Source organism: Haliaeetus leucocephalus, unplaced genomic scaffold, assembly GCF_000737465.1.
Source record: "Haliaeetus leucocephalus isolate CR32 unplaced genomic scaffold, Haliaeetus_leucocephalus-4.0 Scaffold110, whole genome shotgun sequence".
NCBI lineage: Eukaryota > Metazoa > Chordata > Aves > Accipitriformes > Accipitridae > Haliaeetus > Haliaeetus leucocephalus.
Genome location: NW_010972546.1, coordinates 2,069,754 through 2,094,769, shown reverse-complemented (window position 1 = coordinate 2,094,769; position 25,016 = coordinate 2,069,754). Strand labels below are relative to the sequence as shown.

The window sequence follows — 25,016 nt, the reverse complement described above, 5'->3', positions numbered from 1 at the left end:
CCCCCGACTTGACCGCCTTCGGGCCCCCCCAATTCACCTCCCGGATCCCGCTGCTCCTCACTGCCGTTGTCTTCCCCCCCCACCCCCGAGCAGCCCGCGAACGAGAACCTCCGGGTGCTCAAGGGCGATGGCACCAAGAAGCAGCTCTCGGTGGAGCACATCTACCAAAAGAAGACGCAGCTGGAGCACATCCTGCTCCGGCCCGACACCTACATCGGCTCCGTGGAGCTGGTCACCCAGGTGCGGGGGGCGGGGGGGCCGGGCCAAGGGAGGGTCGTGGGGCTAAGCCGCCTGAACTCCTCAGTGCAGGCAAGAAGTCATTAACATCTGTTTATAAAGCACAAAACCTCTGCCTTACAAACTGATGGTACAAAAGAGGAGGCGTACCTGTGGGCTTACGTATTTCTTGCCTTCTTTTCAGCAAATGTGGGTTTTTGATGAGGACGTGGGCCTTAACTGCAGAGATGTGACCTTTGTGCCTGGTTTATACAAAATCTTTGATGAGATTCTAGGTAAGGTGACCTGTCTGTTGAGTCAATGGTTGGTGAGTTATTAATGGGTGCTGAAAGTCTAAGAAACTGGAACTAAATATAAGAACTTATCAAGTGTACTTTTATCTGGTTGTGTTGTTGACCAAGTAATGTCTATTACGTAATCTGATGGATGGTGTTCACAGAGTACAGTGTTTGCTGATTGTGCTTCAAAATATTGGATACTAATGTCCTTCCATTAGTGCTACTTAATAGTAAGCCACTCATAGGATCATGGTGCACGCTATTACAAAATCAATTTAATTCAGCCCCAAATTGTCCCTTTTATGTTAACTTGTGGTACTCCTCTTTGTAACTTGCAAAATATTTGCACACCAAGATGATTATTAGTCACATTGTGTTGAATTTTTGCATTCATTCTACTGGAGACACTTTATAGTTAATGGTTTTGTCTTGATTGAGAATGTAATATAATAACAATAATTTTTTCATTCTAGTCAATGCTGCAGACAACAAGCAGAGGGATAAAAGCATGTCGTGCATTAAAGTTACAATTGATGTGTAAGTTTTATTTCATTTTTGTTCATTGCCTTCCCAACTCAAGTGCATTAGATTTTCTCACTCAGATGCTGGTCTGCTAAGCTGGTGTAGTACTGGAGGGCTCTGCGAGGTGGCCGATCCAAGTTAGATCGACTGTAATTCACTACTTGTGAAAGCCTTTTTCTTTGTTTAGTCCCTTGGTCTCTTACAGAGTGCTGACTTGTGAAATGACTGCTTTTTTGTTGTTGTTTTCTGTTGTGGCCATTTGCCTCTTTTCTTCCTCTCAATCTTTTTGTTCTGTCATTGAGCATAGATAGAGGATTTTTACGTCTGGTGATCCATTTTATAGATGGTATCTGCAGATCTGAGAAGTTTTTTGTTGACTTGTCCTCCCTCTGCTGGCTGTTTCTGCGCTCGCTGAACAGCATTTGCCCTTGATGAAATGGTGGCCTTTCCCCAGAGCTTTTGTATACTACTTGTTTCATAGCTCTGCCATTTGCAGCCTTAAAAACACATGTTGGTTTTTTTTTCCCCCTAGAGAGAATAACACAATCAGTGTATGGAACAATGGGAAAGGTATTCCAGTTGTTGAACACAAAGTGGAAAAGGTCTATGTGCCTGCTCTTATCTTTGGACAGCTACTAACATCCAGCAACTACGATGATAATGAGAAGAAAGTCACAGGTAGGGAAGCCTCTCGAATATGTGCTAGTATTTTTGAGCAGCCTGATTGGTTTAAATGTGTGAACTGAACTAAAGGGAGGGGGGGAGAGGGTCCTTGGTGCAATGTAAAAGTGGCGTTCTAAGTCCATCAGAGAGAAGTCTCCATGCTCTATTTTATCATAATAATGGTACAAACATAAGAACAGGAAAAAATTCTCTTTGAACACTAATCCCAATTAAATATGGGTTTATAGTCGCGTACAGAGTTTGTAGGATATTGGTGCTTATTGACAGTTGTACTTTGATTGTGCTGAGGTGGCTGAATTCCTGTTAGTTGGGAATTGTTTTAGATGGTTTTGAACAAAGGTAATAACACAAGTCTGCTTTCCTTCTAATTCCAGGTGGGCGAAATGGTTATGGAGCCAAACTGTGCAACATATTTAGCACGAAATTTACTGTGGAAACTGCATGTCGTGAATACAAAAAGTTATTCAAGCAGGTATGAACACGTCTTATTTTGGTAAGATTATACACAAGATTTTCAAATAAGACCCTAAGTTTTTGTTCCAAAAATCTAGGCATAACTTGCGATCAGCGCACCGTGATTAGGATAAATTTGGCCCATAGTTACTGTACCACAAAATGTAATTCCAATGAATAATGAAATGAGCAGACATGATCAGAATCTAGTTTTTAACCAGCATTTTTTTTAATTTGAAAGTATTTAAAACTCGTAAATCAGCTTACTGCTTTTAAAAACTAAGTTAGCTGCTCGTGTGTGTTAGACTTGGAGCTCACAAAACCTCCTTTTCTCAGACCTGGACAGACAACATGGGAAAGGCTGGTGAAATGAAACTGAAATATTTTGATGGAGAAGATTACACATGTGTCACTTTCCAACCTGATCTGTCAAAATTCAAAATGACAATTCTTGATAAAGACATTGTAGCACTAATGTCTCGAAGAGCATATGATATTGCTGGATCCACGAAGGATGTCAAAGTTTTCCTAAATGGACAGAGGCTGCCTGTAAGTGACCATTTAAAAGAAACAGTGATATCTGTATTTCTCCTGCCATTTAAACAGTGAGACTTTGTTGAAGCAATTTATGTCATTATACATAGCAAAGGAAAAATTTGCATGAGTGATTTCTCTGCCCACTTTTCAGGAGGATATGAATTAAGTATTTATAGGAGCTGTTATAAACGAGTCATCTGCTTTCATCTGTATGCAGGTGAAAGGATTCCGCAGTTATGTGGACCTCTATCTGAAGGACAAAGTAGATGAAACTGGTAATGCGCTTAAGGTTATCCATGAGGAAGTAAATTCTCGGTGGGAAGTGTGTTTGACTTTAAGTGAAAAAGGCTTCCAGCAAGTTAGCTTTGTCAACAGCATTGCCACTACAAAGGTAACTCTTCTTTAGTTTATTTAGACAAGCTAATGCCATATTCTTCATCATCAATATTCTTAGCTATTTTCAAATGTATACATGTTAGTGAAAAATACTTAGTTGCTTAATGTTGCAAAGACTATGCTTAAAGTTTTAAATAGATAAGCATACTTTTTTTTTTTTAATGGAATTACCACCAGGTCTTTGGTCCCATTTTCCCTTAGGGTGGCAGGCACGTTGATTATATAGCTGACCAGCTTGTGACTAAAATCATTGACGTTGTGAAAAAGAAGAACAAAAATGGAGTTGGAGTGAAGCCTTTTCAGGTACAATGTCAGAATTTCCCCAGTGGGAAACACAACTCTAGCATTATTGCAAATTGTAACTATAGCTTAATGCATTAGTACATTAATTAATAATATGTATTTCCATTGTACAGACAATATATATAAAATTGCTAATTACAGAAGTCTCATACTGTCCAGTTGAAGCCAACTAACAATCTTCTCTTAGTTTGGCTGCTGTGTTTTGTAATCAGAACACTCTAAGTCAGTGTAGATGCACTAAAACTCAGTATTTCTTAGATAATACCTATTTAGGCTGAGAGCTGCTGATTCCTTGGTGTCCCAAATCATATAACATTGTTCATGAATGTTCATTAGCTGTCCTAAATTCTTTCGAGACATCTAGGAAAATTCAAAAACATACAGTGATCACTGAGCTTTTCCTCACTGTGTAATTCTGACAGGCAAATGTCAGAATGCACTGCTGTTACTGAGGTGAGCCTGTATAATGTGTGGTGCATGTTGTATTTAACTATAGGTGAAGAACCACATGTGGATTTTTGTGAATGCCTTAATTGAAAACCCAACATTTGACTCTCAGACTAAGGAGAACATGACTCTGCAGGCAAAGAACTTTGGCTCAACATGTAAACTGAGTGAAAAATTTATTAAGGGTGTAAGTACTGATATACATGGATAATCAAGATGTCCGTAAAACTGCATCTTATGTTTAATGTGGCAAATGTATACTTTTGAAGTAATGTCATGAACTAAAGAAAAAATATGTAACTTAAAATTCTGTCATTGTTAAGGCTTTTCCCACAATTGTTTGGGGTTATTTTTTGTATTGCAGGCAGTTGCCTGTGGCATTGTTGAAAGTATCCTAAACTGGGTAAAATTTAAAGCTCAGAGCCAGCTGAATAAGAAATGTTCGGCTGTGAAACACACTAAGATTAAGGGTGTTCCTAAGCTGGATGATGCCAATGATGCTGGTAAGTGTTATACATCCTTTGTAACCAATTCATTCCAAAACAGTTAAAACTTGTTTGTTAGACAAATGAAAGAATTGTCTTCTAAGGAAAAATGAGGAAACCTGTAATTATAGTTTTTTTCCCCATTTTAGAGTCCCACTTACTATGTTTATCCCTGTTTACTATGTGCAGTGCAACAAAACCTGTATGTGTTAGAAGATATTTATTATTATTTGTAAGTATGCAGGCTTTGATTTCACTTTTTAATTAGAAAATTGACTTGATTTTTTTTTTTTAAGGCAGCAAGAATTCTTTAGATTGTACGCTTATCCTGACTGAGGGAGACTCGGCCAAAACACTGGCTGTCTCTGGTCTAGGAGTGGTTGGTAGAGACAAATACGGAGTATTTCCCCTTCGTGGGAAAATACTCAACGTCAGAGAAGCTTCTCATAAGCAGGTTAGTTGGAAAATCGTTATAACCTGCATGTTAGTAGGTGCAGTATGCTTTGTGTAATGCAATGTGTTTTAACTGAGTCAGTACAGCTGAACCCCTGGAACACTAACTCATAGGAGTAATGTATTTAACGCCTGAGTCTAGTCTCACCTTCAGCCTGCCTTGCTGGTTAAGTGGGAATATTGATTAAGTCCTGTTTGATGTTTTGCCTGAAGGGATAGTGTTTGTCCTGTGGACTAGAAAATGTTTGGAATGATCTAGAATAATTTAAGTGTTAGGCTTCAGTTTAGAAATCGTAAGTTTCTAAACAGCAAAAAAACACTGACAAGACAAAGCTCAGTCAAGAGTATACTTATGGATAATTTTAGACTTTTTTGAGCTACATTTTAAGTCTGAAAGACAAGTTTTTATTCCGTGTGATCTTTTCCAGATTATGGAAAATGCTGAAATCAACAACATCATCAAGATTGTGGGTTTACAATATAAAAAGAACTATGAAGATGAAGAATCTTTAAAGAGTCTTCGCTATGGAAAGATTATGATTATGACAGATCAGGTTAGGTTCACTAAAATTGAAAACAGAGAGGAAAATAAACACTTGAATACAGAGGAAAAAAGAATATACTACCTTTCTCCCACTGCCATTGTTGTACCTAATTCTCTCTGTTTCTTTTTATCGTTCTATATTTTAGTGGGTCATAGTGTCTTTTCAGCCACAAAACAAAACAGATAAAGTAGAGGGGGGAGTGGCATCACCAAAGAGCTAAATACTGTCTTTCCAGTCTGCTGATTCAAGGTCCTTGACCAGTCCTTGATACCTTTTTTCACCAAGAATGTGTCTTTTCAATTTCTCTTAATTTTCAGTAGTTAAACAACGCATGGTCACCTTTTTAGAAGTGAAAGTTAATAGGGTCAGCTGGAATTATAGAATCATTTGCTATTAAGCTAACAATTGTCAATTCCATCATGCCCCTGATGAAATATGTCCTCTTTTTTTTTTTCTTTTTAAATCAGGATCAGGATGGATCACATATCAAAGGTTTGCTGATTAACTTCATCCATCACAACTGGCCATCTCTTCTAAGACACAACTTTTTGGAGGAATTTATTACTCCCATCATAAAGGTAAGGGTTGGGTAGATGGTAAGGTGAACGAGTAAGGATCCATTGGTCCAAATCTGTCTTTCATTTCACAGTTAAAATATTTGTTCATTGTAGGCCTCTAAAAACAAAGAAGAAATTGCATTCTACAGCATTCCTGAATTTGAAGAATGGAAAAACAGTACACAGAACTACAATTCATGGAAAATCAAGTACTATAAAGGTTTGTAGAAGACTTAGTATGGTGAAATTAAATAATCCAAGTAAGAGCATTCATGATTAAATTCAGTTAGCCCTGCTTTTGCAGAAAGGGTTTGGACCGGGTGTCTCTTCCCTCCTAAAGATATTCTTGTTACAAATACATGCAACATAAAATAAAATATAGAAGTCCAGAAACAATAACCTCTAACTGGATAAAATCTCAATAAAATCTCTCAAAGTGGAACTACAATATTGTAGGTAACCATTCTTTCAGCCCTCTTAGGCAATTATGCTCAGTTTTATGTGCTATTTTCCCTACAGTCCTTGTGTACTGTTAGCATTGTAAGCTCTAAGTACTTACTCCAGAATTGCTTAATACCAACAAGAAAGTTGCCAACTGCAGAACAATGGATGATGAGGAATCATTTCCAATTTGCAGTTAATCATTTCAGATATCTACGGGAGTTAAAGACAAAATCCAAAAGTACAACATGCAACTGCTCACTTATCTGTAATTCTTGTGATTTTTAAAGTAACCTAAGTTTTCAGTAAGTCATCTTCCCGCTGTACATTTATATGATGTGTCACAGAAACTAGGCATAGCAAAATATTTTTGAACTGCAACTTAATTTAAGCAAGAAGTTATTAGGATTAACTAGTACTGTCTCTGCAGGTTTGGGTACCAGCACATCGAAGGAGGCTAAAGAATACTTTGCGGATATGGCTAAACATCGAATTGGTTTTAAATATTCTGGTCCTGAAGATGATGCTGCGATCACCCTGGTAACTAACACTTGATTTAATTGCTGACTTACTACCTTTGGTATTCCACTGTTTAGATTGCTGTGTATTTTCTCTTAAAATGCTCTTAGAGGCCTTTGGGCTTGAGACAATCTCTTTGTTACCAAGGCTACAGCTTTAATCTAACCAGTAGAAGCACATCTGTCCACAGACCTCAGGCCAAGAGTACCCTTTTAATGATGGTTTTTAAATATAGCTCAGAACAAATTAATCACTACAAACCAATTGGCATTTTCAGACACAATAGTAAATATTCTTTTAACCTTTTTCTGCACATTCTGCTGCAATTTTTTCCAAGTCAGGCCTTCCCTTTCTCCCCCAGACTTTCTTGTAAAACGCTTCACCAGTGGATTAAAACAGTCCTCACTTCTGTGAACTTCTTCACCTGCAGTAGTCATTGACTCTTAAGTATTCTGAGCTATTAGGCAATGCCAAAAAACAAGTTTTTCCCCAACATATTAATTTCCCCCCAAATCTGCTTTAGTTTTCTGTTATTGTGTTAAAAATCTATACATTTAAACCTAACTACCATGTCTCCTAAAGACTGGTGGAAATTATGCTCTTAAATATGTTTAGCTACAAGAACTTTTTATTGCGCTTCTTGGGCAATTAAGTCAGCCTGTTTAGCACATTATTCTCCTGGGTAAACTCTTCCTGTATGCTTTCTTTTTCTCAAGTGGTCCAATAGGGCACACCACAGAATGTCCTAGAATTGAGTTACTTTTCATTTTGTAATATACAGGCCTTTAGCAAGAAGAAGATAGAAGAGCGAAAGGAGTGGCTGACTAATTTCATGGAGGACAGAAGACAACGGAAGCTGCATGGTCTGCCAGAGGTAAAAGGTTTATGAATATAAGGAAACTGCTTTCCTGTCTCTCCCTGGGGCTGTTCTCAGCTTCATTCTGGTATGCTGGGGCTGCTCACAGCTTCTAGTCAGTGAGTCAGTCACTGCATTGCGGGACAGTTAAAATGTTGCAAGATTTTGCAGAGCAGCAGCTTCTCTCATCTTGTCAGCATGGCCTCATTGTCAATTGTCCAACAGTTAAATTCGTTTTTAACTCTTACCTTTCAAATTACTTTATCAATAGGGAAATGGTAACTCAAGCAGGATTGTATGAAGACTTTATTTCTCAAAAAATGGGCCTGCATCATGGGAAGCAATGTTTCACTTTGCCATGCTAAGAATGTCAGCCTTTGAGCTGTGTTTAGCTAGTCTTACAAGGAGCTTCCGTTTTAGTGAAACTAGCCAACTATGAGCTAAAAAACAGATTAGACCTTGTTAAAATCAAGACAATTTTGCACCTGTTTTTCTTAGGAATACCTATATGGGAAAAATACTAGTAACCTGACATACAATGACTTCATCAACAAGGAGTTAGTGCTGTTCTCAAACTCAGATAATGAAAGATCAATCCCGTCACTGGTTGATGGTAAGTTATTTCAAGATAGTGATTCTGCATAGTGCATTCCCCAGAACTTACTAAATGGGTGTGTGTATGTCATATCATCAGAATGGGGGAACCTGCTGAGTTTTCAGGGTCAGTGTTCTGAAGTCCATTTTCTGCTGCCCCAAGTTTTTTAATCTTTGGATTAAATGTCTTGTCCATTTTGTAGTATATTATTGCAAGTACCTTACTCTCCTGATGCAGAATCTTTAGGTGTGTAAGTAGTTCTCAGTCTCTACAGAGCAGAAGCTAACTGAAACACATTGTGTGTTCTAATCACAAGGTCTTTTCTTTTTTATACAGGTTTGAAGCCAGGTCAAAGAAAAGTTCTTTTCACATGTTTCAAACGAAATGATAAGCGGGAGGTGAAGGTTGCTCAGCTGGCTGGTTCTGTAGCTGAGATGTCTTCATACCATCATGGTGAAGTAAGAACCTGGCCTAGTTGTGCAAAATGCTTTTTAAATTAAAGGCAAAAAAGCCCGTCTGTTGACTTGGCAGTTAAGATGTCTCTAAAGCAGGATTAGGTGTTTGAGTATAAAAGCTAAAGCAAAGTGGCTGTATATCTGCTGCTAATACTTCAATATTAATTTCATGGTCAGTCTGCCTGTCCTACCTAGACTTTATGGGAGTATATTTCAATCAAAATATAGAACAGGGAAAAACCTGCTTTATTTGTGATAGATTTAGGCAGATGTTAATAGGAGAAGTTTAGCACTTCTTGTGCTTGCTAACAAGCTTCTCTTGGGAGACTGATAGAATCTTTCATTGGAGGTTTCAAGAACAGGTACATAGCAATATATGGTGGGTGACTGGAATATATCTAGTCATCCAGACTAGAGGGTCTTGGGGAGTGCTTTCAGTGAGGGTTTCCTCCAGCATTTTATTAGTTGAGTTTATCCTCTGTATCAATTCTGTTCTTGGTGAGAATTTTGCCTTTAACTTTGTCCATTCAGTGAAGAATTCTGCATTTTTAGCTTTAAACCTTCCTCTATTGCAGGCATCACTGATGATGACTATTATTAACTTAGCTCAGAACTTTGTGGGCAGTAACAACCTCAACTTGCTACAGCCTATTGGTCAGTTTGGCACAAGGCTGCATGGTGGGAAAGACTCTGCCAGCCCTCGATACATCTTTACAATGCTCAGGTCAGCATTAAAGATTTCATGTTGTCTTAAATGTTCTTAGCATGCTACAGGACTCAATTTGACAGCATCTAAAATGAAAAATAAATTTACTTTGTCCCTTTAAAACTTTGGACTACTTGCATACTCAGAATAGCAACAATTGAAGTGAAATTTGGATCCTAGATTCAGATATGTAAACTTGGTTATCATCCCAGAGAACAGAAAGGTATAGCCGAGAATATGGAAATGGGAACGAAAACAAAGGGAGAAATTTGGGTAGGATAATAAAAAATGAACTTGATTTGGGAGAATGAAGTTCTAGTATCTGAAAGTGTACAGTGCTGCGGTCTCTATGGCCCAATGGTCATTCAGGTTGAACTTGATCAAATCTGTTAGTTCAGCACATGTATGATTGTACTAAAGCAAGGTATACAGAGAACTGAAGCCTTCCCAGACATTAAACATCTAATTTACATATGTAAAAGTACGATTTTAGGGTCCCATATAGTCAGTGGAACCTGTAGAGATCAGTGAGATCGTTGAAGATGCATCTCTGTTTTGAGTGTACTCTGGAAGCCTAGTTTCCTAACATAGGCACCCAGGCTCTATGGCTAAGGCTGGCTGATAGGAATAAACTTGATTTACATCTTTTGTTTGTTTTCTGGGGGGTTCTTTTTGCATGGTGGTCACTGTTCTGTAACAAGGATTTGGGCTTAAATTCTCTTTTTCGTTCTAGCCCACTAGCACGGTTGCTGTTCCCACCAATGGATGACAATATCCTGAGGTTCCTATATGATGACAATCAACGTGTGGAGCCGGAATGGTATATGCCTATCATTCCAATGGTGCTGATAAATGGGGCAGAAGGGATTGGTACTGGTTGGTCCTGTAAGATCCCCAACTTTGATATCAGGGAAGTTGTGAATAATATCCGTCGTCTGATGGATGGAGAAGAGCCATTGCCAATGGTAAATAATGTATTTAAAAACAATGTCTTGCCTGTTAGTTTATTTAGCACATACTGGAGCATTTCATGCAAGTGCTTAAAAACAGAAGCATCAACACAAAACTGAATCCAGTGTCCTTTTCTGCTTAGCTTCCTAGTTACAAAAATTTCAAAGGCACAATAGACGAGTTGGGACCTAATCAGTATGTGATAAGCGGTGAAGTGTCCATCCTTGATTCTACAACCATTGAGATCACTGAGCTGCCTGTCAGAACATGGACACAGGTAATAAACAGTGAATTTGCCCTGGGAATGTATAGTTTGCCCTGTAAAGCAAAAAGTGATTAGTGGGTTTTGGAGCTTTTAATCTCTGTGGAAAACATGAGCCTGACTTCGATTCTTTTGTCAGACTTATAAAGAGCAAGTTCTGGAGCCAATGTTAAATGGGACTGAGAAGACACCCCCACTAATCACAGACTATAAAGAATATCACACAGACACGACAGTGAAGTTTATAGTGAAGATGACTGAAGAAAAACTAGCGGAAGCTAAAGCAGTGGGGCTACATAAGGTCTTCAAACTCCAAACAAATTTAACATGCAACTCCATGGTATGTAATAGATTTTGCTGAAGAAAGTTTTTGGTTTAACTCAAAGACTGTGTGGACAGCTGGGGTTGCTGTGTGTAACAAAAAATACTCTTTTCCAGTAACCTATTCACTTCAATTTTTCTGCTGTTACTGGTTTTAAATCAGCTTTCTAAATATACCTTCAAAAGGTCAAGAGACTGGCTTGGGAACTGGCCCCAGTGGTATGGTTTTGCCTGAAGGAGTCAAAGTGATCTGAAATCACACAGTTTACAGAGACCTTTGTTGTGACAACAGCACCGCTATTGAATGTCTGGATTCTGACAAGTGTGAAGCTTGATGCAAATGTTTATCCTGCAGATAGCTTTAAGATTCAAGTAACCTTAACCCTACTATGTGTTTTCAAGAACTTTGAAATTCTAAAATTGTCTCTGCTGCCAAGCTTGCAAACTGAAGTAATTTCTAAAACAATGCTACGGTTTTATAATTTGTTGGCTAATAATTCAATTGTGCTATCACATCTGTGTTATAGCTAATTTTCAGTGCTTTTGGAAATCAGTTTTATCATCATAATGCTTGGGTTCTTTCATCTAGGTTCTTTTTGACCATGTCGGCTTTCTCAAGAAGTACGACTCTCCCCAGGATATTCTTAAAGAGTTCTTTGAACTCAGGCTTCGATATTACAGTCTGAGAAAAGAATGGCTTATTGGAATGCTAGGTGCCGAGTCTGCAAAACTGAGCAACCAGGCTCGTTTCATCCTGGAGAAAATAGATGGCAAAATTGTGATCGGTATGCATTGTTCTTGGTTACTCGGTCTGTGAAACTGGGAGAAGTAGGTGTTCCCTTGAGTTCTGTCAGCACCCCCTCAGCCCCGGACTGGCTTTTAACAAACTACACCAGAGCTTATCTTTCTGTTCCAGTAACACACAAGAAGAAAATGCTTCACAGAGTATCCTTGGTCTATAGAGCATTATGCACATGTTAATCAAAATGGGATATTCGTACAGCTTTCTTACTGTGTGTTTGACTCTATTTTGAGAGTAGAATTTTTTTTTAATAGTTTAGCAATAATTCCTACCTATTTCTGACTCAGTAGAAATAAGAGTTAAGTACTGGTGGGGTTAGAAAAGGGTAGTGTCTTCTGTTTAAATGCATACTTCTTAAGAACCTGTGTCCCTCTGTGTTATCTTTGTGAACCTCTGCAAAAATATTCCAAATCATGTTCTCAGTGGGTTGGGGTTTCAAATTTAGAAGATACTCTAAGAAGTTAGCAGCATCTGAGAATCATGAGCTAGAAAAAGAAACAGATCTTTGTTCCCAGCATTCAAATTTTTCAATCAACTTTTCCACCTCAGTCTAAAAGGCAGTTTGTATTTCACTTGCATTCATCAAGGATGCAGCTAGACAAAGTGTCATAAGATGCTTTGTGGTTTGTGTCTGAAGGCAGCCCAATAATCCCAACAGCCTGTGTCTGTTTGACTTGACTCAGGAAGAGAAATAATTCCCCCCAAAATGCATTTTCTTGGATTTTTGTAATGAGTAGTTCCAAGGCTGACAGAGCTGGTTTCATTTGTGTATGTGTCTCGTGGTTGATTGCTTCTGATATCTTAAAAAGCGACAAATTCCAGCTGAAGCATTTCCACCGGTTGGGGTACTTACAGCATAAATTTCCCAGGTGATGTCTAATGAGATGCAAGCTATACCAAAGCCTTTGAGTGCTATCGGGGTTTTTTTTCCTCCACCTGCCCGCCTATTATCGTGAAACCTTTTTGATACCATCACACCTGGTTTTTTTCCAAGTTCAAAAACTACTTAGGGCAGAGGAAATTCATATATAGAAATGAAGAAAAATATTTACAGTGGTCTAACTGTAATTATTATTTCAGGCTCTTCCACATGTCCTACCTCTAATGAGGAAAGGCTATTTTAGAGCCCAATAGGATGCTGAGCTGCTAGAACCACGGGATCCAAAATTTAAAGCTCATCTGTCTTTCCTAACAGTAATTGGTAATGGTCACTAACTGACAATCCTGAAATGTCTGTTTACAGAAAACAAACCCAAGAAAGAGTTGATTCAAGTTCTTATCCAGAGAGGATATGAATCTGATCCAGTGAAGACTTGGAAGGAATCACAAAACAAGGTAACACTTCAGTCATCCTCTCTAAATATATCCAAACTGGCCCCTATCTCTGAAGCTTTGTAATTCGTATGAAGAAGCCCAAGTTACTTTTCAATTTGTAGGATTCATTTGCGTGTCTGGTATGTCTGTGACAGGAAATATAAGACAAGCAAAAATTCAGTGTCTTGTTCAGAAGGCACTGCAACCTAGTCATTCAGGTTTGAGTCTGTTGGGTCAAGTCCTCTTGCCACAGCAATTTCTGCTCTTCCTTAAGGGTTTCCTTCCACCTGTGGGACACGGTTGTGGAAGGGCTGTGAGGAAGATGACAGTTTTAAGTAGCCTAAGGAGAAAATCTGGACTATCAAGACAGAGAGGCCAAACAGAGTAAAGCAAAAGAGATTTGGAGAATTGTTTTTTCCGATTGATTCCTTTGTGTGATACTTGCTGAGGCTTTGTGAAACGTAACTTTATCCATTTCTGAATAGTTCTAGAAGAGCCTAGGACACCATAAGGACATGGAGTACCTGTGATGCAGTCCAAATTTGATCAGTAGCCCTATCCTGGTACATCAATATATTTGTTGACAATGTTTGTTTTAAATCCACATTCAGGAAGAGCAGGAGCAGGAGGAGGAGGAGGAGAGTGACAAAGAATCAGCTGCAGCTACCGGACCAGACTTCAACTATCTGCTGAACATGCCCCTTTGGTATCTGACTAAAGAGAAGAAAGATGAGCTCTGTAAGCAGAGAGATAAGAAAGTATGTTCCTTCCTTTTCTTATAAAAGCATTGTTATATATTTTTTTGATAGTGGATTAAAATATGTGACTGATTATCAACTGTGATTCCCTTTAGGAAAAGGAGCTGGAAAACCTTAAGTGCAAGAGTCCCTCTGATCTGTGGAAGGAAGACCTTGCTGTCTTTGTTGAAGAACTTGATGTATGTCAATCTTCTGTACAGATGACCGACTCCCTTGTAGTCTTATCCACAGCTCTACATTGACTTTTTTTGTCATAACAAGGAAACAAAAAATGATAACTCCTATGTCTTGCACTCATTGAGGAGAATGAAAGCTTTCTTCACCTTCCTAGTTTGGATAGGACTAGCACTGCTTTGGGCCAGGAAGTCAAAACACCAAGGTGGCCATTGGAAGGTGTTCAATTACCAGTCGGAGTAGTGAGAAGGGCTTGAGAGAAAACCAGTACTAGGTTATAATCTGAAGAGATGTAGATCAAAGGGCTTTTTCAACACTGAAAAGGTGAGGGAGGAACTGGACTTCACTGAACAGAACCTTAATTGTGGGCAGGTGTCTGTGCACCAACATGCCTGGTCACTGCCTGTGTCTCTTCTTATGCTCCAAGTAGCCAAACTACAGCTCTGGCTTAAATCATTCCTTGAAAATGAGCAAACCTGTAGCAGAGTGGGAAGCTTCATTTAAACTGATGGTAGGAAATCTATCAGCAAGTATAGAGTGCTTTACTGCAAGGGCTGTGATAGTGGTTTTTTTCAGTAGTATATTTTCTTCTGTATTCTCATGGTTGTATTCTTTTATGCTCACCTCTGCAGGTGGTGGAAGCCAAGCAAGTTCAGGATGAGATTGCAGGTCATGTTGGTAAACCTTTAAAGGTGAAAGGAGCAAAAACGAAAGTGAAGAAGGCACAACTGTCAGAAGTAATGCCATCACCTCATGGCATAAGGGTTGTTCCTCAGATAACTGCAGAGATGAAGGCAGAGGCAGAGAAGAGAACTAAAAAGAAAATAAAGGTAAAAAGGAACATTCCAAATGCTTAAGCTTTCTTTACATCCTCTTCAATACAGTCCTAAAGAAAGGCAAGTTTTTGTTAGCTGAACTTCTCCTGATGAAGCAGCTCTTCAGGGAGAGGGACAGAATATTAGGACGTGGGGAACACTGGAAATGAATGTTTCTCAGTCTAACAGAGAACAGATTCATTAACGTATCAGGAGACGGCTTAGAGGGAAATCTTTTGGCAAGAGCATGTATCTCAATGTCAGAGATGGGTTGGTAGCTTAGAAATGAAAAGGCAGATGCAAGTAAGGTTGTTCTAGGTGTCTTGGGAATTTTATAAATCCTCTAGCAGGCAGGAAATACAGCTAGTAAATTTACTTCTCTTGAACAGCCTTTGCATTTCCAGTAATGCCTTCAGCCACTTAATGACAGTATTGTTCTTGATATCAAGGAGATAAAGAAGATTTAACTCTTTTTATAGGGCTAGTTGAAATTATGCTGTTCAGCCATTTGCAACATAGAAGATTAAAATATCCTCTCACCTGTTTTGACCTGTAAGCCAGACATATTGCTCCTTTCCTACAGATGGTTCCATCTAACAGTTTTTCCACATAACTTGCATTGTTGTTTTTAACCCACCCTGTTCAATTCTGCATCCTCAACACACCCTAGAGCCATACCATCAGCACACAAAGGCAGTACAAAAGCGCTCTCAGGAGTGGGGACAAAGTTCCTGTTTTTGTTAATGTTGGATTTTGCATTTTAAGTCACCTGATCTGGGGACAGATCAAGTATGATTTACTTGGCTGTAATCAATTTTACACGCAGTTTGTTTGACAAACTGAGATTTCTTCTATCACTGACTTTCATATGTCTAAAATAAGCATCTCCTTTCTACATTACTCTGTGTGCCTCTTCTAATTGTGTGAGCTGACTCGCTATCTGATATCTGCTTGTACCTTCAGAGTGAAAAAAATGAATTTGATGAGAATCAGGAAGAAAACACATCAGGAGACAAAGAGTTTTCAGGCCTTAAGCAGAGATTAGTACAGAAGCTCAATACTGAGCAAGGTAAATGCTTTTATGTGTTATTCCATCAATGGAAAGTAAGGGGAAGGGTTGTAAATTTGGTTATCTGACCTCTTCCTGAAGGTGGTGAGTAACATCTCAGATCAGTATTTTTGGAAAAACTAGGTGAGAGAGAAAGTGATCCTGGATAACTGTCAAGTGGGATAGATTACTATTTCTCTTCCATGTTTAAGCCAGGATCCTCTGAATTTAGTGATGTATTTCTAAGGTGTGCTTGAAGTGCTGAGCCTGAAGTACACATGGAAGTTTGCTGGTTCATCCTGCTTCTCAATGTTTTTCAGGTGCTAAGAGACAGGCCACTCTACCATTTAAGCCATTAAAGAAAATGAAGAAACGAAACCCGTGGTCTGACTCAGGGTCTGATTCAGAGTTTGATTTTGAAGCACCTCCTCAAAGAGAGAGATTGGTTCGTCAAGCAGTAGGTGAGTGACGACACAAATGCAGAAGAGGGGCGGTCTGTGGAGGAGAAAGTTGAACAGACTATTTAGAGAGCTCCCAGAGTCTGCGATCTTGGTCAGAAATAGTTTTTATTTTACTGTATATAACAACTAAATATTTCTACCATTTGAGCAGATTTTCACAATGCTTTTCAAAGAAAAGCAGAAATGGGCGACTAGAAAAATAAGGTTATTGGTTTTGATTACACAGTTGTCTTGGAAAATCAAATGCGTTGTTGGTAAGTGAGCACAGAATGCACTTGTGATTTGGAGTCTTCTCACTGGCAGTCTCAATATCTGCTTGTTTTTATTCAGATCTTTGTTTTTTTAATAACTGCAGTTAAAACATTGAAAAAACTGAGCTGCATATTGCCAAATATGTAAAATAATACATCTGTGTCGTTTCATCAGCCAAAGTCAAGAACATAATCAGTTCCGACTCAGACGCAAATCTCTCTAGCTCAGATGAGGAGTCTGAATTTCAGGGTGACAGTGAAGGCAACACTGAATCGGATACAAACTCAAAAGAAAAACCTCCTCCCAAGCCCAAAGCTGCTCCAAAGTGAGTATTTCTCCACATAGTCACTGGAAATTAGTTGTGCTTCTGGTGTTAATGCTATATAGAAATTAATAGCTCTTTTTCTTCAATGCACCTATTTAGTGCATCATAAGTTGAAAAAATACTTGGGGTTTCTATTCTAGGGGAACCACTGAAAGAGCAGCTAAAGCTCCGAAGAAAAAGCCAGTGCAAAACGCTATCCCTGGTGAGTACAAGACCTTCTAAACCTTGTTGATTTTCCTAAAACCCCATGAGAGCACACTGGGCACTCTCATCAGTGCTTAACACTGACAAAGGCCAGACGTTACTCACAAGGTCTTGCAAAGAAACTTTGATGCTAGGGTACAAGTTGGTTTCAGTGCACCAGACCTTTTGTCTGTTTCTGACTTGAAATTGTGATTAAACCAGTTTTAACAGTTGTTCTTTTTATAAAGTGGATCAAAACTATTTCCTTCTGCTCTAATGTTTATAGGCAGAGTAGATAATTTGACTTTTTCAGGCTTACCTTCTGCTTTCTTTGTTCAGTTCAAGTCCAGGATGTTGCTAATGAAAATGTGAGTCAAGCTCCTGCAGCTCCTTCTGTCTCTGTGTCTCGCAGTAAGGCCGTATCTAAAATACCCGCTGCAGCTAAGAAGGCCAGGGCCACTAAGGGTAAGGCGAAGTTTAGTAAGATCATTTTTAGTTAACAATTATTATTCCTGTGGGAAACAAATCTGAGTGATTTTGCTAGGCATTCAGAGGCCTGAATAACTTGAGTTTTCATTTCAGAAAAGGTCTGAGGTTTGTGGCAAAGGTTGCCTAGTTGTTGTCATTTTTAAAGTCATCTGTTTCCAAAGATACCATGTTCTAGTTCATCTCAGACATGCTTGAAGGGAGTGAATTTTAGTTTGGGAACAGGAAAAGTGAATGCTTCCTACAGTGCTATGTAATACTTGGCAGAAATAATCCGAGTGGAATTTGTGTCTTGCAGTCAATGTTCTACTTCATGTCTTTTTGGGAAGAAAGCTACTTGGTAGCTTGCTTCCCAGGAAGAAGAAAAGCTTCTTTGGGGTAGCTTGATCTATTTAGTGCTAGCTCGACCTCATAAATCTACAGCATTTGACTCAGGTTTTTTTAAACTTAACCGCCCAGAGTCTTTGTCAAACTTTGAAAGCTGTTTTGCATATTCCATCACTAGCTGGTTTTGATCCCATCAGTAAAATAGTATGTTACTTCACAGCAAAATAGCTGTTTCTTCCACTTCTAAATTGAGAAAGCCTATTATCATTCAGAAATGGCCTGCTCATTTCAGCTTAACTTGGAGACATACTTCAAGATGCTGTTAACAAAATGTCAAAATATAGGTAAGAAAGAACTCCACAAGTAACTGTTTAGTATAGACGGGAAATTCATTCCCTTCCTGTGCAAAAGTTTTGAAGGTATAAGATTGGTCACACAGCCTTGAGAGTTTGGGACTTTTCAATCTGAAATAGTCTGTAAATTGCTTTGGGTACATTTTAATTTGATCCTCTAAATGTAGTGGAACTAAGCAGATAAACAACCTCATTTCTCATAATCTTGGTAAAAAGCAGTCTTTCTAGAAAACCATGCTTCAAAATAAGACGACCTGTGTGCTGACCTTGCAGTATAGTGCAGAGCCATATTTGTGTTGGACGTAATTCACAAACTGCGAATGAGAAGAGAAGCAGCAAAACAAGGCTTTAAACACAGAGTTCTGTTTCAGATAACCAGCCGTCCATCATGGATATTCTAGCCAAGAAAAAGGCTGCACCTAAATCCAAGAAGACAGTGGTGGAGGGATCCTTGGATTCTGACGCTAGAGCAGCGGGTGACAAGAAGCATGGCCAGACCAAGGGGTTGAAAGTTAGCAAAAGGCAGCCAAGCTTTTTGGATTCGGATTCAGATTCAGATTTTGGCTCAAAGCCTTCCAAATCAGTCGCAGCAAAGGTTTGTACTCTGCCACCCGTTAGAGCCGAGGGGGTACCACGGAGCGTGGTGTCGGTTATTCTGGCAGAAAAAGCGTGGTAGGGGTAGAACCCCCTCTGCCACACCCGTCTTTATCACTGGGTGGGGGGAAGGTGGGTGAGAAAGGGGGGTCGGGCACACGTACTTATCCCAGATTGTGGGTTTGGTCTCATCAGTCTGAACAATCGCCTTACCTGTGACACACTGGTGTGTTTTATGCTAATTGAGCGTTCCCTGTTTATGCTCAGGTTCATGATTCACTTCTTGACTATGCTTTCCCTCTAGAAATCCAAGCGGGAAGACAACGATAGCTTTACTGTTGTTTCAACTGCTGGTGCGGGCAGCCCCATAGCAGCCGTGCCCCATACCAGGCCTGAACGTGTCAAAAAGCCTGTCCGGTACTTGGAGTCGTCTGATGAAGACGATATGTTTTGAATTTTTATGAAGATTTTAAACTGCCGATCCAAACCTATCTACAAACTAGTGTTCAGTAGAGCTCTTGAGAAGCTCTCACCAAAGAACAACATCTCAGACTGGGAAATCTTTTCACTGATTTTAAGTTGGTAAAAAATGTTTGTTACAAATGAATACAGATCTATTTTTCTTGGTTTTAAATAACTTAGATTTGTTTAAACAGAAATACCCCCCCACTCCTTTCTCGTGAACACTGGAGCCATGCGTCCAGTTAGTGCTGATGCGCTTCCCTCTGACCCATTAGCTAGCTGGAATCTTTTGAAACTTTGTGGTCATTTTAATGTTAAAGTAGACCTTTAGAACATATAAAATCCTTTAAAATACTCTCTCACATAGATACCTTTCTCTTTAGATATCTTAAAAAGTAATAAAATGTGTAAGCTTTTAACTCCACAGCTGTAGAGACCTGTGAGGTGTAGGCAGTTAGAACTCCATGCTAGTGTTTTTCTTTCTCTTTTGCAGTCCTTTATGTCTGTGCAGGCCCTTGTTGCTCAACCTCTGCCATGTTGAGTTTTAGCCTTTGGTTTTTTAAATTCAGATTAAGTAAGGGAGGTTTGTGCAGACTTGTCTCCACACTGTGCTCAGTGTTGGCAGTTTTATCTTCTGTCCGGCTGCCAAGAAACCCCGTGTTCAGCTAGTTCAGCCCAGAGGTCATCTTCAGGTAAGAGATGCTTGTGGCTGCCAAGGCCTTGTGCTGTTAGAGCGAAACGGATGTCTCTGCCGTGCCAGCTGAGTGACACAGGCTCTTGGAGAGGACGACAGAGGCAGGACAGACATTCGCCATCCAAGGATCTTTGGATCTGTGCGAACTTGCAAGAAAGCCGGTCGTTTATTCCAATGCATGCGTTGGAAAGCAGCAGGTTCCACCATGCTGAGCTTCTCTGCTGCCATACTTGGCACTGGAAAAGGCTGTTGTGCAGAGCGGCTGCTCAGCAGCATGAAGCTTCTCCCCGTTTGTTCCTGGGGACAAAGAACTTCCCCTCAGCTTCTGCACGCCAGCCTGCATGATGAGTGCAGTCCCCTGCGAGGTGAGGCCTGTTTGTCACCTCAGGGCCACTGGGTGGTCAGACCTTCCAGTGCTTGGGTTCCTCAGCAGAAGCAGGGAAGTGTCATCTTCCTCTTCCCCTTAGAAGTACTTCACTGGAGTATTTATCTAGTCGTGTTTTGCTTTTCATAGAGCCATTTCTATAGCACTATTTCTTGACTGTCTATGTAAATATTTTCTGTGGTTTTCTTGCTGTCCTGAGTTTGTCCTTTTTAATATTTATGTAATAAAAGTGTTTTTACTCAAGCTTTCCTCAATAAAAAGTTGTCCTCAGCTGCCTGTTCCCTTGGTTTTCCCTTGCGCCCGCTCTCCAAAGCCACGGGCTTGTCTTTGTTGAGGGCAAGTACGTGAAGCTCTGACTTTCTCAGGAGCAAGAGGCCATCAGCTCCCACCCTCTGCTGCCAAGACTGCTCTAAATGGGTCATCTCCATTGTCTTAACCATTTCCAGTGCTGATTTAGCCAATTTTGGCATTGTTATGGAAATGACCATGGCAAAGCTTGCGCCAAGCCCTCTGCTTCACCACTGCAAAGCACTGGTCTGTGTGTAGGGTTGGTGTAGGTGGTCACCGTGGCTTGGAGCCACGGAAAGGAGCTCCATCATGCTTTGCTGACAAGGTCCACTGAAATGGTGTCTCTTCTGCTTCCCACTCAGCCACCTGCGGTTCAGGTGGAAGTCAGCTGGAAGTCCCTTGGTTGCTCAGCAGGAGCTGCCAAAGGCCGGTGAAAACCCCACTGATGTCCTGCCTGTCCTAGGGACAGCTCCTGGGTGGGAGTGGGTTCAACATTTGCTGCCCCCAAGCCCTGGACCCTGCCTGAGGCAGTGCCTGCAGCTGGCTCGGGTGCTGCCCGCACTGTTTCCCTGCCAGTTCCTCACTGTCGACGCCGTGGCTTTGCAAAAACCACTGGCTGGACCTGCTACCTCGGCTCCACAGCTGAGGTTTCCAAATTCCTGTGAACACCCGTGTGGCACCCAATGTCTGCCCGCGCACACCGTCTGCGCCAGGTTCTGCTTCTGCAGCCAGCAGCCACGAGTGAACAGTGGCTGAAGCTTCCAACGTGCTCAGCGCTCCTGGGCTGGAGAGTTTTATTTGCGAGTGATGGGTTTGTGCTAAATCGCCTCTCTGGGCTGGAGTTGCATCCCTGGGGGGCTGCCTGTCTGCTGGGGGGCATGCAGTGGGCTCTGCTCCAGCTGCTCCTGGCAGAAATGGGGGGGGTCAGCGTGTGGGGTGTCCACAGGAGGAGGGATCAGGGTCACTAATGAAGCCCTGGGGGATGAGCTGCGCTGTCCTGTGTCCCTGCACCTGGGTGCTCAGCACCCCGGGGCCCCAAGAGCATCATGCACATGGCTGAAAGGCGCAGCGTAGGGTTGGTGCGGGGCTGCCATCGTGCCGGCGGGCACGGGGAGCAGGCGGTGGCTCCTGGGGTGGCACCGGGGGATGAGCAGGACCCACCTGCAACACCTGCCTCCCCCATGTCCCAGGCTGGTGATTCACTGCACACAGGGAGCTGTGTGGCTGCGGGACCAACTGGCAAAGCCTGGGGCTCCCCCCGTGCCCCACCAGCCATGGCGCAGCGGTCGGGTGCAGGCACTATCGGTGCCACCGAGGTGCTTTGCTGGAACCCAGTCAAGTGTGGAAAGCGCTGTCAGATTTTCCACTGCCGGGCTCTGGAGAGCGTCTCCGGCGCGTCCCTGCCGAGGGGCTGTGCTATTTACAGCTCTCCTTGCTGCAAGCATGTCCGGAGAATCGGTTGTTATGACTTGCACAGCAAATGGCGAGGCCATGGCCGCGCCATGCGGGCTGCTCCGGGCTGGGATTGTAGCTGCTCCCGTAACCCCAGCATCACCCAAATGTATATATAGAGCTCTGTGAGCCATGAGTACACACACACACACTCTCTCTCTCTCTGCACCACAGTTTATCTACACCAGGATTGTCTCCATCACAAGATCTCCCTGACCAGGACGTTGGGGACACTGAGCACTGCTAGAGAGGAGCTGAGCTGTGGGGCATCGGGCATCAACCCACCATGGGTATTGCACGTCCCCGAAGGGTGAGGAGGGCCTGAGGGTGACCTGCATCAGGCAGGGCTCTGCTCCCGTTACCAGAAAGGGAACCTCAGGCAAAGGCCATCGGCACTTGCCCGGGCTGGCAGGAGCCCTGGCTGTACCACAGAGGATTTCTTGCAGAGCATCGCGGCGCTTTGAAAAGCAGCTGCCCGGCAGCATGGCCTCCCGTCGGCCGGCGCAGCTCTGTCTGCCAGTACGTGCCAGAGCTGGGGCAGCCCGGGACGGTCCGTGGGACCCTCCATGTCCCCGACAGCCCGGGCACAGTGTCACGGAGCAGAGAGGGCTGGTGCCAATCCTGAGCATCCCCCGGGCACAGCCCCCCGGCCCCACAGGGGAGAGTGTGGCCTCAGGCAAGACCGCGGGGCAGGAGCTGTCGCAGCACGGTCGAATGCAGCCCACGCACGCGAGTTCTGCCGAGGCCAGGGAGGCGATGCCAGGGCTGGGGGGGCCTTTTGGGGGCCGAGTGCTGTGGTTTGGTATCCTGAGAGTTTGGGGAAGCCAAGGCACAAGGGCAGATCTGCATATCGAGGGGAGGGAGCCGCTGCCTGTTGCACCAACCTGTGCCCTGGGCAGCTGCTGGCCCTGGGGCAGGGGCAGGCTTTGTTCTTGAGGGCCCCCCCCCCTCCCCGGGCAGAGCTGAGCCCTTCCCTCCCCTCGAGGCGCCCCTGTGGCTGCTCTGTCTCTTTAAAAGGACTCCAGGCGTGGCTGCGGGACCGTCATCCCATCCCAGCTGGACAAGGGACCGGACAGTCCCGGACAGCCGGCACCAGCCGTGCTGGCACACCGTGGACCGCAGCCTCCGCAGGTACCGGGGCTGACCCTCACCAGGCTGGGGCTGTGGGGGGGCTTGGGGGGATCCGGGGGAGGGACAAGGGATGGGGAACCTGCTGGTCTTGCCCCAGCTGGTGTCCTTGGACCCATCTCTGGGGGAGGGAGTCCTGGAGCACAGCAGACACCTAGGGACACTCGTGACAGGGGTGAGCTGGGCTGGCACTGCCAGGGCACCCTCCTGGGAGCGGGGCTGGTGCGATGCATTTGGGATTGTCATGGAGGATGGTGATCTGGAGGGGCCGTGCTGCCCGCTGGGATCCATTCTCGTGGGCACGGAGTCCCCCCCTCCAGCGCTGACCCCGCTCCCGCAGCACAGCCATGGGCGAGTGGGGCTTCCTGAGCTCGCTGCTGGACGCGGTGCAGGAGCACTCGCCCATGGTGGGGCGGTTCTGGCTGGTGGTGATGCTCCTCTTCCGCATCCTGGTCCTGGCCACCGTGGGCAGCGACGTCTTCGAGGACGAGCAGGAGGAGTTCGTCTGCAACACGCAGCAGCCAGGCTGCAAACCGGTGTGCTACGATGCCGCCTTCCCCATCTCCCACTACCGCTTCCTCGTCTTCCACATCGTCGTGCTCTCAGCCCCCGCAGCTCTCTTCGTCATCTTCGCTGTGCACCAGGCGGCCAAGCCGGGGCACGGGGGGGCCGCCGGCCAGCGCGCCCGTCGCCTCCAGCCCTTCTACGTGGGCAGCGTGGTGGCACGCATCGCGGCCGAGCTGGGGTTCCTGCTGGGGCAATCGCTGCTCTACGGCTTCAGGGTGCAGCCGCTCTTCGTCTGCCGCCGCCGGCCCTGCCCGCACCGCGTCGACTGCTTCGTCTCCCGCCCCACCGAGAAAACCGTCTTCATCCACTTCTACTTCGTGGTGGGGCTGATCTCGGCGCTGCTCAGCTTGGCCGAGCTCGCCCACCTCCTGCGCAAGGGTCCCCCGCCCCGGGCTGGGTGCTGCCACCGGCCGCAGGAGCGGGGACCGGCCCCCGGGCAGCCGGCGGGGGCCACGGAGGAGCCGCGCTGCCCCACCGGACCCCCACCGCGGGGGGACCTGACTGTGTAGCCGGCCCCAGGGCCACCATCGCTGGCACGAGCTGTGGCTGTGCTCAGCCCGGCCGGTGCCCAGCGGGCTCATCCTGCCCCAGCCCTCGCCGTGCCGGGGAAGCAGGGCTGTGCCGTGCCCCGGCGCCTCCGGTTCCTGTTGTGGGTGGTGGTCGGGCCTCACCCGGCAGCTGCTGGAAAAAAAAATATGGACAAAAGGAAGACAAATAGGTCCCATCCCTGCGCAGCAGCTGGGACGCCCCGACCCCCACTGCCCCCCAGACCGGTATGGGGGGGGGCCCCACTGCTGCCCCCACACCCCATGCCAAGCGTGTCACGAATGCACTGGGGCTCTGTAGGCCAGGGCTGGCCCCGGCATGGGGGATGTGACCGCAGCATCAGGGCTGAGAAGGGCAGAGCTTTGGGGGTGCTGGGGGGACCCCAACAGGTTCTGCCCCAACCCAGCCTTTGGGGATAGCCAGAGCCAAGGAGGGCAGATGGTGAGAGGGGTCCTGGGGTGCCCCCCCCGCAGCAAAGAACCCCCCAGGACTCAGGGTGCTGCAGCCCTGACCATGCCACCCCCCCACCTCCCCAGGCACGCCCCGGTGACCCCCGCAGCAAGAACGAGCCAGGCACTAGAATAAATAAACTTTATTCT

General features: G+C 43.8%; 2 protein-coding genes across 2 annotated transcripts in view; both read left to right on the top strand.

Moving 5' to 3' along the window:
• Positions 1-19,349, top strand: part of TOP2A (topoisomerase (DNA) II alpha 170kDa) — a 19,710-nt gene extending 361 nt beyond the window's left edge. Inside the window, exons 2-35 of the mRNA XM_010585567.1 lie at positions 94-240; positions 422-512; positions 989-1,052; positions 1,570-1,715; positions 2,096-2,193; positions 2,511-2,723; positions 2,929-3,102; positions 3,309-3,410; positions 3,907-4,044; positions 4,222-4,360; positions 4,639-4,796; positions 5,224-5,349; positions 5,808-5,918; positions 6,012-6,117; positions 6,769-6,878; positions 7,639-7,731; positions 8,212-8,326; positions 8,645-8,766; positions 9,339-9,487; positions 10,203-10,434; positions 10,563-10,697; positions 10,822-11,022; positions 11,593-11,788; positions 13,049-13,140; positions 13,731-13,877; positions 13,973-14,056; positions 14,684-14,881; positions 15,830-15,935; positions 16,235-16,375; positions 16,802-16,952; positions 17,093-17,154; positions 17,481-17,600; positions 18,673-18,896; positions 19,200-19,349. Coding sequence (XP_010583869.1) covers positions 94-240; positions 422-512; positions 989-1,052; positions 1,570-1,715; positions 2,096-2,193; positions 2,511-2,723; positions 2,929-3,102; positions 3,309-3,410; positions 3,907-4,044; positions 4,222-4,360; positions 4,639-4,796; positions 5,224-5,349; positions 5,808-5,918; positions 6,012-6,117; positions 6,769-6,878; positions 7,639-7,731; positions 8,212-8,326; positions 8,645-8,766; positions 9,339-9,487; positions 10,203-10,434; positions 10,563-10,697; positions 10,822-11,022; positions 11,593-11,788; positions 13,049-13,140; positions 13,731-13,877; positions 13,973-14,056; positions 14,684-14,881; positions 15,830-15,935; positions 16,235-16,375; positions 16,802-16,952; positions 17,093-17,154; positions 17,481-17,600; positions 18,673-18,896; positions 19,200-19,349 — 4,641 coding nt within the window. The remainder of the gene's footprint in view (positions 1-93; positions 241-421; positions 513-988; positions 1,053-1,569; positions 1,716-2,095; positions 2,194-2,510; positions 2,724-2,928; positions 3,103-3,308; positions 3,411-3,906; positions 4,045-4,221; positions 4,361-4,638; positions 4,797-5,223; positions 5,350-5,807; positions 5,919-6,011; positions 6,118-6,768; positions 6,879-7,638; positions 7,732-8,211; positions 8,327-8,644; positions 8,767-9,338; positions 9,488-10,202; positions 10,435-10,562; positions 10,698-10,821; positions 11,023-11,592; positions 11,789-13,048; positions 13,141-13,730; positions 13,878-13,972; positions 14,057-14,683; positions 14,882-15,829; positions 15,936-16,234; positions 16,376-16,801; positions 16,953-17,092; positions 17,155-17,480; positions 17,601-18,672; positions 18,897-19,199) is intronic.
• Positions 19,350-23,651: 4,302 nt separating this feature from the next.
• GJD3 (gap junction protein, delta 3, 31.9kDa) lies at positions 23,652-24,380 on the top strand. The gene has a single exon (XM_010585713.1). It carries the CDS (start codon positions 23,652-23,654, stop codon positions 24,378-24,380), a length of 729 nt encoding a protein of 242 aa, XP_010584015.1.
• The last annotated feature ends 636 nt before the right edge of the window (positions 24,381-25,016 follow it).